We start from the raw sequence: 18244 nt of genomic DNA, 5'->3' as shown, positions 1-18244 counted from the left end.
GTAAGTTGCAGAGTTGCAAACTTGGCTGAGCTCGTAAATGTTGCGGCATGTCGATAACTGTTGAACTTCTCTGCGATGATCGGATGCTAGACTCGAGTCTAGTCTTCTCTAGTCTAGTCTAGTCTAGTCTATTCGAGTGGAGTGAAGTGGAGTGGAGTCAGTCTCATGCATATGCGACAACAAAATGCCACTGGCCTTGGCGCCTGCTGAGAATGTTGCGAACAGTTAGCAACAACAACTCGAACGAACCTCAACTCGTTGCATCTTTTTTGAAAGCTAACCAAATCCGTTTGGCTTTCAATAGTTGTTACAGTTTTTGTTTTTTTTTTTTTTTTGTTGCTGGCTTCTGTTTTGTGTATTTGTTGCTTTCCGTTTGATGTGAAAAATCACATCATTCCACATTGCTCAATAAAAGCGTCAAAGTAAAATAGCAAAATGGCAAAATGGAAATGGAAAATGTGTTGGCGTAATTAATTAAACAAATTATGTGAATTGCGCAGACGCGTTGACGTTTTTGGTGCAGCATCGTTCGTTCGACTTGATTGCAATTTTTATTAATTTCACTTAGCGCTAAAGCGATGGGAATGCGCCGCATCATAAAAACACAAAAAACGAATCGAATCAAAACGAATCGAATCGAATCGAAGTCGAAGCCAACAACTTTGGCAGCTCTTATGGTCAATAGTGATTACAATTGCAGTAAAGATTTTGCAATGTCTGCGGCTTTTACGTGTTGCCTCCATATAGAGTCAACATATGGGCACACCTGGCTCTGACTCTGGCTCCTTCGAATGGATTCATGCGATTCATACTCGCACTCACACTCGAAGTTTGTGCCATTTTTTGGGAAAATTCTTCAGTTCTTTTGCAGCAGCAGCTGCAGCTAAAGTTGTTGCCTCGAGTTCAAATTCAATCAATTATTAATTATACGCCTTGTTGGCCATTGTTATTATTTTGTCTGTTATTGCAGCAATTGCATTCAAGTGTTTGTCCATCAGCAAACAATGCAACGGCAGCAGCAGCAGCAGCTTCTTCTCTACAAACAAAAAATATTACAAACAATTTTTCTACATTTTTTTCTTCTTCTATTTTTCGTCTTCAAATGTTTGGAAATACTTAACAACCGCATCGAAATTAGTTTCGTTATTGTGTTAGCCTTCGACTACAAAACTCTAAACGCAGATCAACCAAAACACTGAATTGATTTTTTACGTGCGTGCGGTTTGCCATGGCTAAAGATCGTCTGTGATCGCATCAAAAGATGCTGCGTGTGGGAAACCGGCAACATTTTTGTGGTTTTTCTCTATGGGCCCGGAAATGCAGTCAACCCTTTTTTCAGTGTTTTTTTGGCTGACCAATTTGGAGGCGTATCCGATAGCTAAGCAACGATTTGCTCAGCATATGGTATGATGGCTGCTTAGGACTTCAGGTACAGGGACAGGGACAGCAGCAACAAAGTTTACAGCGGCGAATGCCGTGACACAGAAGGCAACAAGATGGGGCCAAAGACGAAGACGGCATTTGGCGTTGCTTAAAAGTCACATTGTTGACCTTTTTCAAGCCATCTGAGGCTGCCGCGCACATTTGGAGAAAATGTTTTGCTTTTGCTTTTGCTTTTAGTTGTATTTTACTTTTATTTCTCGTTGCTTCTCTCATCTTTTTACTTCTTTATTTTTGTGTTGTGTTTTTATTCAAGTACTCGCATTCGTCCCAGTCCCACTTTGAGCTGAGCTCATTAAAATAATATTTAACCTTTGAATGCGAGACAAATACTCAAATACTTGATTGTGAATACTCGTACTCACACTCACACTCACACTCGTGCACTCACATCGCTTTGACGCTTTTGTCTGCAAACCCAACGAGCCGTGCGCAATTAAAAATTAACTATTTAGTTTTAATGGCCATATTTTGTGCCTCCACCAACGATGACAACGATGTCTCAGTCTCTCTCTCCTCCCCTCCTCTCATCTCTCCCTCTTCCATGTCTAAGCCAATTCAATATTTAACAAGTTTTGACATTCGACTTTTGTATCTTTTGTCTCTTCGGCTTTTGCATTGACTTGCAATTTGAATGCCCTTCCCACACAGGATATGAGCACATTTTTATTTCTTGGCTATCAGCTCTGATTTATAGCCAGATATGGGGGTCAGTTAATTGTGCGAATCATAGTTTCACATATATCACACAATCTCAAATGGCAAGCCAAGGCTGTTAAGTAGAAGATTGTAAATGCATCCTCAAGTACCAAATTTTTCATATGGGGTTTTTTGGATAAGGAAATTGGACAACTTGAAAATGAAAAAAAAAAATAGGTTTATTAATGTTCTTCAATTATTTAAAGCGAGGCAGTCGAAGAAAAAATAGTTGTACTATAGTTAAAGTTATGAGATTGGCGAACTTTAAATTTGTTGAAGCAGTTTTTCATACAATGAATAAAACCCTTGCACATTTTAAATAGTAAGAAGATAGAATTCTCAACAAATCGAACCAAAAATTTAATTACCACATTTGACATTTAATTAAATAGTTGTTAAATAAATATAACTTTTTTTTTACTTTTTACTTTATTTTGAATGCTTAATAAAATAAATAAAAATAGATTTTAAATAGCAAAAGAAAATTAAATCAAATAATAATAATTTATAGTTTTCCTCATTCGATCATGTTGAACTAAATAACTCTTCATTAAATATATTAAAAATACTTTTTTTTAGTTTAAAGTTTACCATTTTTTTTCGACAGCACTTTTTATGTTTGCACAAGTGTAATTTTAAAGCTAGAGTCACAATTTTTGGTAATGACAATAATAACTACAACCAAATAATAACTTTGCAACCAAACTTTAAGAAATCATAAAGTCTAGATTCCTTAAAATTTGGTTGCAAAACACTCCAACTGCAATCGGGTTTAATTTGCTTTGACTGACAATTTGGTATATTTTTCAGTTTATGGTATATACTGAATGTATTACTATATCAATATACCAAATATAGTCTTTGGTATTTTTGCGGTTTATTAATTTGGTTTATTTTAAAATGAATACCGCTCTTTTAGCCTTCTTACTTGTTTACTCATCCATATCCAACTCCAAATTGTAGATAGAGTATTCAAGTTTCGTGTTGTCTGTGAATTGCAATTGGCAGTTATCAGGCAGCATCTGCCTATGCTGACCTATGCGCGTTCACACGCTGAGCTTACGCAGATAGCTTGCCCCAAGGGGGTGCGTGGAGTGGAGTGGCGTGGCGTGGCACAGCTTTTGCTCAGCGTGGATCTCAGCCCTGACATCAAATTGCGGCAACGGTATCGCACCTCCAGCTAGCAGCAAGCAGCCACAGTAAACAAAACAATAAGACATCAAGTGTGCTGTGAAGTCAATTGTCAATTTGTCTTGTTGTTTTGGCATCGAAAAATCGCTTTTGATTTAGCGATCAAAATTGTTAAAGGTGATTTTTTTTTTTTGGGTGGAAAATTGTTTTGCGGAGACCAGGAAGATCATCATCATGTGGCTGCGCATTCTGTTTGCTTACGTTATCTGTGCAGCGATGTACAATTTGGGCTCAACCGAGCACACTGTGGAGCCCAATAAAAAGCGATAATAATGGGAGCACGGAAACGGAATCGAAATAAATAATTGATAACCTTGACAAGCAAAAATGTTCTTAATAGTTTTAATTAAGACGGTTTTAGAGTTTGTAATTTATAAAAGATCATTTGGTTGCGCTTCGCTTGCGTTCAGTTCACTGCTGCTTCTCCTTCCGTCCGCGTTGCAACAATTTGCGCAGCATGTTGAACGAACTGAGCACGGGCACCATGACGGGCAGGAAGAGTGGTATATAGATGGCATACTTCTGCTCGTCGGGAAAGTACAACTGCGCCAGCAAACTGGCATCGAAGAAGCCACGCTCCGAGGCCACAAAAGCGCGCTTCGCCAGCGCCGAGGCATCCAGCAGACGATGCTCCATCAGAGCGACCTTCGCAGCCAAGATGTCACCATACGAATTGGTGATGGCGGTGCCCACCTTGTCGTCAATCACAATGTAACTGATTTGATCTGCAAGTAAAGCAAGCAGAGCATGAAAAGTGTGCGCTAATTAAGCGACTAATTTGGCATATTACCCAGCAGCTTAATGAGGCTCTCCAGCGTGCTGCTGGCCGTGGCAATGTGTCGAATCGCACTGCGTCGCATATACGATTCGTATTCCCAGCGACGCGGCGCCAACTGCTCAATGTCCACCGTCTTGACGCCCGCCAATTGTACTTCGCTGCTTATGTCTAGGAGTTTGTGCAGCTGATCCAGCATCACTTGCATGTTGTCATTGGTGTTCACATAGTAATCCACCGGTGGCTCCACATTCAAATAGCTCAAGCACACATGCTCCGGTGGATTGGCAATGATGAAGCCGCCCCAAGGTGGCGAAATGAATGCGTCGACGCCATTCTTGGTCAACATGATGCTGTTGTTGTAAATGTGCAACGGAGCCGTGTTGCAAGGTGGTATGTACACAACCAGATTAATGACTGGTCTATCCGTAATGCTAGCGCTCAGATTCTGGGCTATAGAAGTGAGCAAATGCGGCAAAGCTGATTCTTGGAGTGCGTAGTGTCTTCCTAAATTGCTTTTGTCGCGCACCTGCTTCAGCTCCGCTTCGATAGAGACGCGATATTTCCACTGCGTGCGCACTGTGTAGTTGGATATGTCCGAAATCTGCGCCAGAAAAGGTTCAATGTAAGCTAAAAAAGAGTGGACATTAGTCTAGGCTATAAAATGAAGAAACTTGATTTTTTACTCTGCGCTGCCAATGCCACATTCCATTTAGCATGTGTTAATCTCGGTTTCGGATTCAGCACGGAGACAATCACATCATAGGCAGGCTGCGGCGCCTCAGCTTTGACACCCAAGCGTTCATCTGTGGTCAGTATTTGATTGATGCGATGCGTTTGCAGCACTTTTAGGTGCAACAGCTGCAAAATCTTCTTGGAACCTAAAGAGAATTGTTATTAGTAATTGTAGAGTATGATTTCTTTGCCAACTACTTACTGACATCGCTGCGCATCAAAGCTGAACGCTCTGTGGTCAGCAGCAGCTCTTCCTCCAGCTTCGGCCACTCAATGAACACAAAGTCGCCTACGCTTAGCGGATGTTGCTGCAGCAGCAGCTTCTCCAACACAGCTGGCGAATGAGCATTGGCTGTTTTGTCAGAGCTTGGCAAATAGTTGAACTGAACCAGCCAGGTAGCTAAAGAAAAGGTTTAAACAATTACGGACATAAATTGTGGAAGGTTTGCTGAGCACACTTACTGCTGTTCTTGAACTCTGCTTCCAGCTCACTGATTAGCAACTGAGCTCGCTCAGGATTGAGTGTATGGATGCCTATGTGAACAGCAGCTTTGATGGGCTGCTCGCTGAGACGCAAAATAGCCGAAGATGGCAAGTTGACTCTGCAAAGAAATAGTTATTAATGAGTTACTTATATTTTATGTTAGCATCCATAGTAGTTAAAACAATTTAATTAATCTTAAGAAAGAAAGAAAGAGAAACCCGCTACCCATTTTAAATAAAAGCTAAACAGTGCGGTATTCATTTAAAAATATACCGAATATATGTCTAAAAACACTGAAAATATACCAAGACATATATTTGGATACTTTTAGAATATACCATAGAGTACAAAATATACCAGATTGCCAGCCAAAACAAATAAGAAAGCGGGCATAATTAATAGCTAACAAAGTTGCATAAATACACATTAAATTATTTACAAATATTAAAAAACTATTACTAACCAATTATAATTAATAAATTATTCACCTTTTAATGACAACTATAATCAGTAAAACCAATTAATTGCAATTTAGTTTGCAGTAAAAAAAAGTGGCAAAAACAATTTAGAGAATAAATTCAAATTTAAATGAATAACAATTTGCACGCATAAGATATTCATCATTGATGAATAATAAAGAACCTACAATTATTTTTCAAAGATAACTATAAAAAGTAAATTAAACAATTTCATTATCTTAATAAGACTAAAATATGAAGAATAGTTTCAAATTCAAAATTTTTTTGAACAAAGCAATGAAAATTTGTCTTAATAATAAATATATATATAAGTATACTTATAGCAGATTATCAACTGCCAAATCTAAATGATAAGCCAATTAAGCTGATGCTCACCTGTAGACTGTCGTTGTCTTCCACCACATGGGCACGCCAATCCCCACGATGACGACAATGAAGGCGATCGTTGCCGCAATGCGATATTTGTCTGTAATTAAACGATAGAAATCAAATTAAAACTACATTTGCATAAAGCTAATTAAACGAGTTCAAGAACAATTACAAATCACGTTTTTCTTTTGCGTCTTTTTATACATAATTTTATTGCGCTTTTTAGATTTTTGTTTTTTTTTTTGTGTTTATTTTTTGTTTTGTATACAATCAACATTTACAAATGTATAATGCAAGTTTCTTTTGAGCTAAACAAAGCTACAAATCTGGGGGTTTGTGCATTTGCCAGTCTAACAACAAAATTTGTGGCTTGTACGTGTGGCATCGGCGGCATAGTTTCAGATTGGATTTACTCCTTGTAGCTGCACGAAATAACAAAGACAGGCCCTTTGTCCAGCGGCGTGTTGCGGGACACGTATTTCGTGAACTTTGTGGTGCCCTCACAGCGATAGACAATGTTCAAAGCATTATCAACGGGAGTGATGGTCAACAGCACGGAATCATCATGGCACTCTTCTTCCTCCTCCATCTCTTCGTCCAGCGTTTGCTCCGCATCGCCACTGACATTTTGGCCATTTTCCACAGCCGCTGAACGCTGCTCAACCTCTGGCGAGAGATATGTTATCACAGCAGCGCCCTCGGCTGCATTCAGATAGTAAACCAAATCCAAAGTGTTGTCCTCGCTGACCAGGCCATCGCCTAGAACTGTGTAATTTCCATGTGACCAGCGTTGCAGTTCAACGCTGCAGGTGGGCGTGATGGCATCGACGCCATACAGATCCAGGTCGGTAAAATCACGCAGCAAATGGAACATGGCATTGCTGCGGAACAGTTGCAGCAGTTCCTCCACCGTTCCCTTGGCGGTGCTCAGATCCAGCACTTCGTAGTTGTGCGCATTTGCGGGTCCTTGGCGTCGCCAGCTCAGTGTTTCATCATTCAGAAGTTGAGCGCGTGCCAGCTCGAACTTTTCGCGTTTAAAGAATTCGTAGAGGCATATCTCCGAGTTCTCCTCGATGCGTTTCTGTATGCTGCGGCAAGTTGCCGCCTTTAGATAGACATCGTTCAGCAGGAGGCCGAGTTTGGGCCTATTGTTGATGTCCGGTTGCAGGTAGCTGAGGCGTGGAAAGGCGCGCGAAGAGTCCGCCACAAAGGCTTCGTTGGTGGCGCCATGGAACCAGCCGTTGATGGTGAGACGCGGATAATCAAAGGTGGTTACCTCGCCCACCTGGTGAAAGGAACGTGCACCAACTTTAAAGAATGCAAACTGATTGTTCTTAGGCGCAATTTTGCGCTGCACCGGAAACTGTGGAAAGCATTGTTCATCGCTTGAAAAGATCTCCAAACAGCCGCCTTGTTCTTCGTTCCACTCCTCCGCGCCCTCCCACGGCGATAGATAGTAGATGAAGGCGATTTGCCGATCCTTAAGCAGATCATCGTGCACCAGCAAATAGTCTCCACACGTATACATGCTGCAGGAGGCAGAGACATAGTCTAGCTTCAGTCCAGTGACCTCTTCCAGCCATGGACGCACTTGTTTGCGCAGCAGCTGCAGGAAATTGGTAAGCAAGTGACACTCTGCCATGTTCGACAGATCGGTGCTCTGATAGAACTCATAGAGATCCATTTGCTTGCGTGACCAGTGCACTTTGTTGATCATCTCGTGCACTAGAGCCTGCGTACGTCCCTGTGTCAGCAGCTCGGGCAACAGGCAAATTTGAAAGGGTTCACTGTAGATTTGTGCGCCGGTTTTATCATCATGTGCGGGTTGCGTCGCCTGCTTTGTGGACCACGCTGTCTGCAGCCATTGCGTCACATCCTTTTTTCTGATAAGCGCCATTCAACGCCAAGTCTACGTCGCTATCGCCTGCTGCTCCTGTATCGGGCGCATCCACTGCTGCTCATCGCTAAAGCGCGCCAGCTTCTTTTGTGGCGCTTCGTCGTCGCTGACGGCGGCAGCTGCATCCTCGTGTTGTAGTTTGTCTGCAAGGGCAACACAATGAATGACATTGCATTAAGCACACAATTTTAAAGGGGTCATACCTTAAATCTTAATTTATGGCCGCGCTTAACATTGACGCACACTTTTTAACACGAGCACACACACTTTTCGCTGCTGCGTCTCTCTTTTCTTTTATCATTTTATGAGACTCACACTCGTTGTGCCGGCACAATTTTAACGCTTGAGTTTTAATCAGTTACGCATGCTTCAGTCACTTACCTTCATTGTTGTCTAATTTATCTTTTCGCTTGGCCTTCAGTGGACTGCACTTTTCCATATTGCGTTCGCTGTTTGTTGTATTAAATTTAAATTTGTAACAAAAATTAATCAAATGAAAATCATGAGCGAGCGTCTGAAGTAGTGGTGGAGGAGCATCGATGCTATCTATCTATCGATGCATCGATGTTTTTAAAATCATCGCAACGCCACTGTTAATGCTTAGTATCGATAACACGCAATTGTGAGAGAGCGCAAAAGTGAGCACTTTGTTTATATGCGCTTAACAGCAAAGAGATCGTTTTATTTCCAATTAGAATAATAAGGTGGAGAATATATTGTTTATATTTTTAATTTAATAATTATATGGATTTATTTAAAATAAAATATATAAATTCATGCAATGTGCAACTTTTGAAAAACAAATCTATATCAGTTGTAAAATAGAATAAAATGAGCCACCCAAATTTCTATATTTAAACTAGTTCAAAAACGTTGATCGATAGTGTCATCGATGTTTTCTCCATATCCAATTTATTATTACTTGGGCTGGTGGCTGGTGAGGTGGTTCCAGATTCTCGCGCACAAAAAAACAAACAATAGCATTTAAGCTCATCAATCATTTAGCAATCCCATAAGAAGAACAGTCAATAATACACTTAAGAATGCAAATACGACAGTTATAAGCTATTACAGCACAACAGGCGACGAGCTGGATATAAGGTGAGTGCGAAAGAGAGAGACAGTGAGAGAGTGAGCATAATAAATAAAATTAAGAAGTTCGAACTATTTTGGGTGAGTTTGGGTGGCAATGCCGTGCGATGACCTTGGAAGAGTAGGCCCTAAAAACAACACGTTTATGAAAACAAACACTGACTAGTGTGTGTGTGTGTGTGCGTGCCATCGGAATGTGCGCTGCAGGTGTCTGTGTATCAATGTGTGTGCGTGTGTGTGTGATCTGGAACGAGAACCGTTGCGGCAAACAGCTGATTGCCACCTGATGATGATGGTGAGGAGACTCATGCACAGGGCGTGGGCGGGGTGTTGCTTAGTGGGTTGTAGTATGATCTCATTCGTATACTCATGCTTTAAATTTATTTCGTGCATTTCCTGAACAATTAGATCGCCACTTCTCAGCCGAAATGGGGAAGGATCAACATTTATTGGAAGCGGCTCGCAAAGGCGACATCAAAATCGTTGGCAAGCTGCTGGAACTAACGGCTAAGCGACATGGACCTTTGTCCAGGTGAGTGAGCAAATGCATGCAGTGAAAACAAAAGCGGTGAAATTTCAATGAAATAGAAAGTGTCTTTGAACAATATTTATTACAACGAAAGCTTTAATTTGCAACTAATTGTTCATATCTTAATTATGATTTTGAAGTTCAACGATTTGAATTATGATTAATATTATTATTATGACACAAATATCATTATTGTTGATCAAAAAGAATTGAATCATAATCTTTTGACCATTTATGATTTCTTATCAGTGAAACTAAGCATAAAACATTAAACATAAATTGCGGTATTGTCGATATTATATCATAGTGTTCTAAAATAATTACAAAGCAACCCCAGAACTAATTTTAATATATTATTGAAAGTTATTTATTCACTTTGGAGTATTATTTACGCAATTCCCAGGAATTTCTATAAACAAACGTTTTTATTTCGTAATTTGATCATAAAAATTGCTTTGATTTGAATGATTAATCATTATAATGATCATGATAAAGGTTTAATATTTATAAAATTACAAAATATGCCATAAATATAATGTCTATGATCTAAAATTGAATCAAACTAAAATTAATCCTTATCTTTGAGAGAAAAAACTATATAATTCCCATCATAAAACTTATAACAATAATGGTCAACATAATATATAGTTCATAATTAAGAGATAAAAACGCTCCGAATTCTGTGACACTCAAAATTGAGCAATAAAAATGTGATTAATAAAAATCAACTTTAAGAACTACAAAAGAACTTTAATCATCTGTAAAGTTCAAGTTAATTATCGAGTCACTTAATTTCACATTATACCGCACATTATTTTACATTGCTTGTTACTCATTTGTTGATCTTCTTTGGCAGCTTCCGTCGCAGTCCCAACATCAATTGCCAAGATGTCAATGGATACACTGCCCTCCATCACGCCTGTCTCAATGGACACAGCAGCATTGTGCGTCTTCTGCTCTCACATAATGCTCAGATCGATGTGCCCGATATTAGAGGATCGACGCCGCTGTTTCTCGCCTCCTGGGCGGGTCACCAGGAGATTGTGAAGATGCTGCTCTTTAACTCACCGATGCCAGCGAATCCCAATGCGCAGACCATTGAGAACGAGACGCCGCTGCACTCGGGTGCCCAGCATGGACACAACACCGTTGTGGCTATTCTGTTGTCCTTTGGCGCTGATCCGAATATACGCAACAATAGCTTCCAAACCGCTTTGGATCTTGCTGCCCAATTTGGTCGCTTGCAAGTGGTGCAAACATTGCTGCGTGTCGATCCTGATCTGATAGCGCATTATCGTCGCTTCAACGAGGAGGATATGGCCGAGTTGCTTGGCTATTCGTCGCAGTTTGCTGTCACGCCCACTAAGCACATTTTTACCCACTCTTGCCTGCATTTGGCCAGTCGCAATGGCCACAAGAAGGTGGTGGAAACGCTGCTCAATGCTGGCGTGGATGTCAACATACTGACGCATGCGGGCAGCGCGTTGCATGAGGCAGCACTGTGTGGCAAGAAGTCGGTGGTGGTGACACTGCTCAAAGCTGGCATCGACATCAATGCACAGGATGGCAACGGACGCACAGCACTCGAAATATTGGGCGACTATCCGCCGCATGTCACCTACGAAATTGTTGCGGTCATCAACGGTTTGTAGCCATAAAAAAGTAATTAAATGAATGTCTCTAGTAACGCCTTCTTAATTTGCTTCCAGAATTTAAGCAGTTGGCGGAGGCGCAGCTGGTCAATAAACTGTCGTTGGATGGGGAAGAGCATAGCACGCACTCTTTGCCGAAGCGTTTGTTCGAAAAGAACGCTCAAAGGCAGAAGCAAACGAAGCTAAATGATCCATTGAAGCTGAGGAAGTAAGAACCTAAGCACACGCACACGCCACGCCTACGTCACGCTTTCGATGTAGTCGTATATATTATACATACATATATATGTTGTAATTGTGTGACCTTAATTAACCATAGCGCAAAGCAGAAACTAATTGTTGGCCCAGCTCAAGATCAACACTCATTCCACATGGATCGCATTCACCACTTTTTCCCAGTCAACTTGCACCGCACACACACTCACACACAAACACACACATACACATATTCTCATCATACGCACGCACTTTGCACTCACTTCTTCTGCCTGCACTCATCATCAGATTGTGTTTGTGGTTGGTACGCCTTGATATAACGGGTCTGGTTCTTATTTATTTATATCTCTCTCTCTCAATATTATATGCTAACTCCCCCACTTCGCCGCCTAACCAACCAACTACAACAACAACAACCAAACTATATAGAAAGCTCGATCCACAAATCGGACTCTCGCACTCTTTAAGCTCGCTGGACAACTACATCAAACCGCCGGCGAACTATCTGGAAATGAAGCCGATCAAGTATCAAAAGTCTGTCAACGATATGGATGCCATACACAGCAGCCAAGAGCTGTGGACCAGCTACAAACCCGTCTACAAGCAGCCCTATCAAAGCGCCTTGCTGCAGACGGCCAACAACTTTTCCAACGGCTCGATTCCATCGCGATCGTATGAGTATCTCAATATGATGAAGGGCAACTCAAGCAGCGAGGAACCAGCAAGTATCCACAGCAGCTGTAAGCATTGATGAGTCATTCCTATTTTATTGTGATATCTGCTAGAGATGACGTGGAAACTAAAGATAAATTAATTGCAATGATAGCAGGCAATTGTTATTATTTGTATATGTTTATACTCGGACTATAAAGAGAATTAGGTCTGTTGGTTTTTCTGCCTGACCATTCGTTTAAACAACTAGTTCTTAGAAAGAGCTATGAAAGATAAAGGCGTCACTTCTTATTGTTTCAAGCATATCATATATCTACATACATACGTTCATCCTAAATCGAACAAATTAAATTGTTTCACTGCTGAAATTCTAGAAATCATTTAAAAACATTTAACGTTAGCGAAGAACACAGTTAAAAAGTCAAGTTAGTAAAATTAAATGTTGCAATAATACAACTTTGAAGTAATTTATATTATCTCAAAGTTACAAATATTAATTTATATGCTGTAAATTGAAAATTCTGGAAGGCGTTGTAAAGCTTCTAACATGACAAATATTTAATTATATTATAAGCTTCAAATTGTTTTGCTCGAACGAGGTAAAAAGTTCCATATTTAATCCATAGTTCCAATATTGATCTTAGCTGTCATTTATCTATATATTCTAAAATCATATACATATCTGAGATATCAATGTTTTACATAGTATGATATTCACTCTTAGTTGCAATTTATCTTTATCTTTGTATCTTTATTAGCTTTAAATTTGTAGCAAGTATCTTTAAGTCGAGCAAACTCGACTCCAGTTTCGTTTAACTTGTCTTAAATTTCATCAAATTGAATTTCGTTTGCTTTGACAGCTGCTTTTTATCATAGTATGATTCGCACTCTCAGTTGCAATTTAATGTATCTATATTAGTTTATCTATGTAGCAGATATCTTTAAGCTAACTCGATTGCAGTTTATTTGAACTTGTCTTAGATTTCATTAACGTGAATTTCGTTTGCTTTGACAGCTGCACGCTTGCACAGACCGATCACGCAGTACGTGGAAATGACGCTGCAATCTCCGGTGCCGATGCCACGCCATAGAGCAAACACCAATGATTGTGACTACGTCAATCTGAAGCCGCGGGCGACGCCAATGGACTGTGACACGCCCACTAATCACATTGATAGCAACAATAACATGAAAATCAATCGCCATTCGCCCACGCCCGATTATCCGCCGCCCACAGTCGTCGAAGCGGAAGCCACCATCTTCAATTACATGCAGCCGGTGTCGCCACGCTTGCCCAGCGATTCCAACTCGAACTCATTTTGCTCTTCAGACCATCACGTGGAAGAATTCGTGGGCGACATGCCATTTGCGGGTCTCTTCAAAGGATCCACCTTGAATTTGGCCCCCGATGTGGTCGATGGACGTGGAGTCTCGGTGCCCCGCGAAGGTTTGCGATCGCCCAGCATGGTGCGTTCGGTGAATGCACTCAACAACCAGCGACGCAGTCTGTCCAAGCAGCGTTATTCCGCAACTGGAGAGGATTTTAGCGCTTCACGTGTTTGGGCCGAGATCGACACCATTTTTGAGCACATTGGCAATGAGGTGTCGACTGTGGAACAGCAGCGAGAGTCTAGCGAGGAGCCCAATTCAGTGGCAGAGTTGTCCAATGGTGGCAAAGCAGAAGCGGAAGCTGATCCTCGCCACTCGCTGCACATACGCAATCCTGCCGATCTTTTGCTGGGAAAATCGCCAAGTCCTGCTTCGCATTGGTGTCATTCGCCTTACACGCTGGTCTATGGTGAAATACGCTACTCGGTGTTTGTGAGTATCGAAGTATATTTCGTTATTCCAATGCTAAACTTCTCTTATCCTTTATAGTATCTTGGATCGACAGTCATCCGACACTTGCAGGGCACAATTTCAGCGCGCAAGTCGATACAGAAACTCAAGATCGATGAGAATCTAAAGCCGGGCTCTAGTGTTAGCGATATTACTCTGCTGGAGAACTGCACCACGTCCACAAAGTATCTCAAGGCTGCCAATCTGCAGACGCGTCTGAAAGTGGACATTGCTGCTTCTTGCCTGGGCGTCAAGTTCATAGATCACGACTCAAAGGTGCGCGATTTAAACTGATTTTTAAACGCATTATTAACATTGTCATTCCTTTCTTAGACTGCCATCTGTTCGCACGATATTGAGAATATCAATTGTGTCTGCCAGGATGCCGAGGACATGCGCTATTTTGCCTATATCACCAAAGAGCAGGATCTGCATTATTGCCATGTCTTTATGGTCGACAATTTGGTTTGTTATTCAATCTAATATACAATAAGAATATTATTTATAATCATCTGAATTACAGGAATTGGCCAATGAGATAATTCTGACGTTGGGCCAAGCTTTTGAGGTGGCCTATCAACTGGCTTTAAACAGACAGAGCTCAACCTCGGTGCCGAATGATGAGTGCTAATTTCATGTGCCACAAACAAATACATGATGCCATTAATTCATATTTTCATTTGAATGTATATTTGACTTACTAGTCTTTGATGCCATTGTCATTTATCTATCATTATTTCAAATGAGTTTAGCATTTTGTATAGTATTGTTTTTTCAAATTTGAATTTTTCAATAAATCGAAAAAAACTATCGAACGATAACTGATTCTTCGATATCACTTTGTCGGAGCATTTGTTGTTAATGTTATCGAGTATATAAACGTCAGCATCGATGCCCAATCGAACGTGGTGTCCAATTTTCCGAAAGTTACTGTTTCTTGACGGAAATCTGATCAGTAGGAGAATAAACTGACTTAATGGTAAGAAAAAAACTTTTACTCCATCCATTTTGTTATCTTTCTAAATATACAATTACAAGATTTTTAAAGTGACGCGCCATTGAAATATACTGTATGCTGTACTTTGGTGTATCTTGTTTTAATACTAGTTGTTTTCCACACAGTTGTTGAATAAAACATCTTAATAAGGGTCTCTTTTTTAAAGGAAAATAAGTCGTAATTCATTAAAAATAATTATTCATCTATTTAGCTTAATAACCATAGCTATGCCATAAAATATCGAAGTTTAACAAAATCGTTGCATCGATAGTGTTATCGATGATTCTCTAATTTTAGAACGACGCATGTTAATTAACATTCCCGCAGTTTTAAAGTAAATTTTAAACGCAACGAAGAAAAAAAGATAAAAAGACGCTCTAAAATTACACAAACTCAATTTAAAAATGGAAGTGAAGTCAGGTAAATAATGCGTGCAAAGAAACGTGTGCTGTTAACTAATAACAATTATTGGCTACAGCAACCGAAAATGACGCCTGTCCACAGGAGTCGCTTACGCCAGTGGCAAAGCACACACGCCGAGCTACGCGTTTGAAATCCTGCGATGAGGAATTGCAACCGAAAACGCCAAATGCATCAACATCAATGCGGCTGCTCAGCGAGACGCCACGGCGCAGTGCGCGCAAAAGCGTTCGTCCTCCCATGGACTATGCAGACATTATCGAAAATAATGTAATGCGTTCAGCACGCAAGGATAACAACAATAAAACAGTTATCGATGCTGATGTCGAAACTGAGGCTGCTCCTGAGGAGGAGACCCACAAGTGGCAAGCTGCCGAAGTTGGTCGTGCTGCGCGCAAGCGCGGCCGCAAAGCAAAGCGAACGGCAAACAAAAAAGCAAAATTGCAGCAGGAGGAAGAACAGGCAACTGAGGCAGCGGATGAAGATAATGCAGAGGATAAGGAAAATGAGGAAATCGAGGTACCTACTGTTGAGTTGGTGCCATCAGCTAAGAAGCAATCCAGTGCAACAAAAGCTGCATCTAAAGTTGCAGATGCAACTTTGGAAATAGAAGCTGAAGAGGCAGTCAAAGCTGCAACTGTTATCGAAGAGAAGGAGGAAATCGAGGAACCTACTGCTGAGCTGGTGTCATCAGCTAAGAAGCAATCCATTGCGACAAAAGCAGCATCTAAAGTTGCAGATGCAACTTTGGAAATAGAAGCTGAAGTGGTAGTAAAAGCTGCAACTGTTATCGAAGTTGAGGAGGAAGAAACAGCTGCAATTGTTCCTGAAGTTGAAGTGATCGAAATTGAGGAAGAAGAAACAGCTGTAATTGTTCCTGAAGTTGAAGTGGAAGAAAAACCTGAAGCTGTCACCGAAGCTCTACTAGAGACTGTCCCCGAAGATGAAGGAACAGATGAAGTTGCAGGTGAAGAAAAAGCTTCAACTGCTCTCGAAGCAGCAGAAACTTTGACTGTTCATACAGCTGAAGTAATTGTAATGCCTTCAACTGTTCACGAAGTCTGCCTCGATCAATCCCTGGAAGTTCTGCCCGCTGGAGTTACTGCCGAGGTCATGAATGATCTGGGTTTGTCTCCACTGAATAAACCAGATGAGGTCGTCAAGCGGGACGATGATGATGTCGAGGAAATGCCTTCGTTAATTGTGCTCGACGATGAAGATCCTGCCGAGGAGCAAAACAGAACCTTCGAGATCGAAGAATCACCAGAAAAACAACCTGATGAGTTGCCACACTCGCAGTTCTTGGATGTTGAGATGCCCACGTTGCAAATGTCGCCAGAGGTTGGCATTAAAGTGGTGTTGACCGATGAGAATGATGAGAACACAACGATCTTGAAGGCGATGGGTACACCGAAGAGCAGCAAGTCGAAGGCATACAAGTTTCCCACACCATTCAAGTCCACATCAAAGATGAATCTTAATTTCACCGATGTGAAGAGCACCATCAAGAAAAAGATTTTGAATGCAGACGCTTCTCGCAGCAGCAGACGTTCCAAGTCTGTCTGTGATCTAACACAGGAGCAGACAAAAACTGTCTCCTTTTACAGTCCCATCGAAGTGTCCACAGTCAGCGACATTGACAAGCGCTGGGAAGAAGAATTCAATTTCAGTCGTAAGTGAAACATTTTTAGTTTTAATTATAAAACATTTTTAACCGCTTCCCTCTTTTTTTCTAGATGTCACGCAGCGCCGCAAACGCTCTAAGTCTGCGGACGCTCCTATTATCAACAGTAAAATTCCCCTGCCAAGTAAGCATCTCAAGAATACTCCACTCATTTTCTTGATCTAACACAATTTTCATTTATAGAGTTCTATGGCATAACCAAGGCACCATCGCCGATGCCTGTTAAATTGAAAGCGCGCACTAAATTGCCCAATTTTGCGGCCATACATCAGAAGCACTTTAGCAAAATGGAGAATCTGGTGGATCACATTGAGCGCAAGGCGGTGCGTGCCAAGGAGCTGACATCCTCGGCAAAGAAGCTAATACCAGGCAACTCTTCGGCTAAGAAGTTGCCAACAAATAGCAGCAAATTGACCTCAGAAGAAGCACGTCCAAAAGCTATAAAGAATATCGGCACGTTGATGACGCCGATGAAGTCTGAGGAAGCGGAGAGGAAAAGGAAGCTGCCCACGCCACGCAACATTATGGTTGTACAGCCACAACAAGTGGTGACATCATCTCGCTTGCCTTTGTTGACCAAACCGGCGGCCACAAAGCCCAAGATCATCACAACAGCAGCTACTAGCGTTGTTCCAAGCATCGCTGCTAAAAAGCCTGCAATGGCTGCTTCAGCAATTGTGAAAAATAAATTGGAAGAACGTCGCAAGCGGCATATGGAAATGTTCAAGGGTCGCACAACCAAGGAGAACCGAAGCGATCTAATCCGTGGCGTTCGTTCGAATCGTCGCTTTGAGCTCCAAATGGAACATCGCCGACAGATGAACGAAAACAAATCTTAAAACTCTTAATTCATATTGTTGTCATATTTAAACTAATTGTGTACGTTTTATAACATTTCTAATTTTGGGTGGTCTGTTAAAGAGTTATCTACCACCTTTGCTAAGACAAAAAGGCAATTATTATCATACTTAACTTTAAATAAATACATTTTCATTTTACCAACAATGCAATTTGAAGTTTAACCGTCAATCTTGACTGCAGTTAACAGCGCCATGGGAGCACAACAGCGCTGTA

The 18244-nt window shown here is 41.1% G+C and overlaps 2 protein-coding genes across 7 annotated transcripts; one reads left to right on the top strand and one right to left on the bottom strand.

Annotated features, from left to right (window-relative positions):
- Positions 1–3658: 3658 nt before the first annotated feature.
- Positions 3659–8619, bottom strand: LOC117574835 (prolyl 3-hydroxylase sudestada1-like). Of its 2 annotated transcripts, XM_034258820.2 has the most exons (7): positions 8451–8615; positions 6179–6269; positions 5303–5442; positions 5043–5240; positions 4792–4986; positions 4121–4735; positions 3659–4055 (listed from the first exon to the last, which is right to left on the bottom strand). In XM_034258820.2, the coding sequence occupies exons 1-7, from the start codon at positions 8506–8508 to the stop codon at positions 3742–3744; spliced, it is 1611 nt and encodes a 536-aa protein (XP_034114711.1). In that variant the 5' UTR covers positions 8509–8615; the 3' UTR covers positions 3659–3741. The 2 variants fall into 2 exon arrangements, with proteins under 2 accessions (XP_034114711.1, XP_034114712.1); XM_034258821.2 differs by lacking the exons at positions 3659–4055; positions 4121–4735; positions 4792–4986; ... (1 more) ...; positions 5303–5442; positions 6179–6269 and adding an exon at positions 6353–8212 and having other exon boundaries at positions 8451–8619.
- A 368-nt stretch (positions 8620–8987) lies between these two features.
- On the top strand, positions 8988–18175 carry LOC117573284 (ankyrin repeat and sterile alpha motif domain-containing protein 1B). Of its 5 annotated transcripts, none has more exons than XM_034256385.2 (10): positions 8988–9170; positions 9570–9693; positions 10547–11334; positions 11400–11550; positions 12027–12298; positions 13246–14051; positions 14109–14345; positions 14403–14534; positions 14593–15048; positions 15338–15447. In XM_034256385.2, exons 2-9 carry the CDS (start codon positions 9590–9592, stop codon positions 14698–14700), a joined length of 2598 nt encoding a protein of 865 aa, XP_034112276.1. In that variant the 5' UTR covers positions 8988–9170; positions 9570–9589; the 3' UTR covers positions 14701–15048; positions 15338–15447. The 5 variants fall into 5 exon arrangements, with proteins under 5 accessions (XP_034112276.1, XP_034112275.1, XP_034112279.1 ...); XM_034256384.2 differs by having other exon boundaries at positions 11988–12298; positions 15338–15446; XM_034256388.2 differs by lacking the exons at positions 8988–9170; positions 9570–9693; positions 10547–11334; positions 11400–11550 and adding an exon at positions 11568–11858 and having other exon boundaries at positions 11988–12298.
- The last annotated feature ends 69 nt before the right edge of the window (positions 18176–18244 follow it).

This window comes from Drosophila albomicans, chromosome 2R, assembly GCF_009650485.2.
Source record: "Drosophila albomicans strain 15112-1751.03 chromosome 2R, ASM965048v2, whole genome shotgun sequence".
NCBI lineage: Eukaryota > Metazoa > Arthropoda > Insecta > Diptera > Drosophilidae > Drosophila > Drosophila albomicans.
Note: the sequence above shows the minus strand (reverse complement) of the source record. Positions and strands in the feature narration are given on the sequence as shown.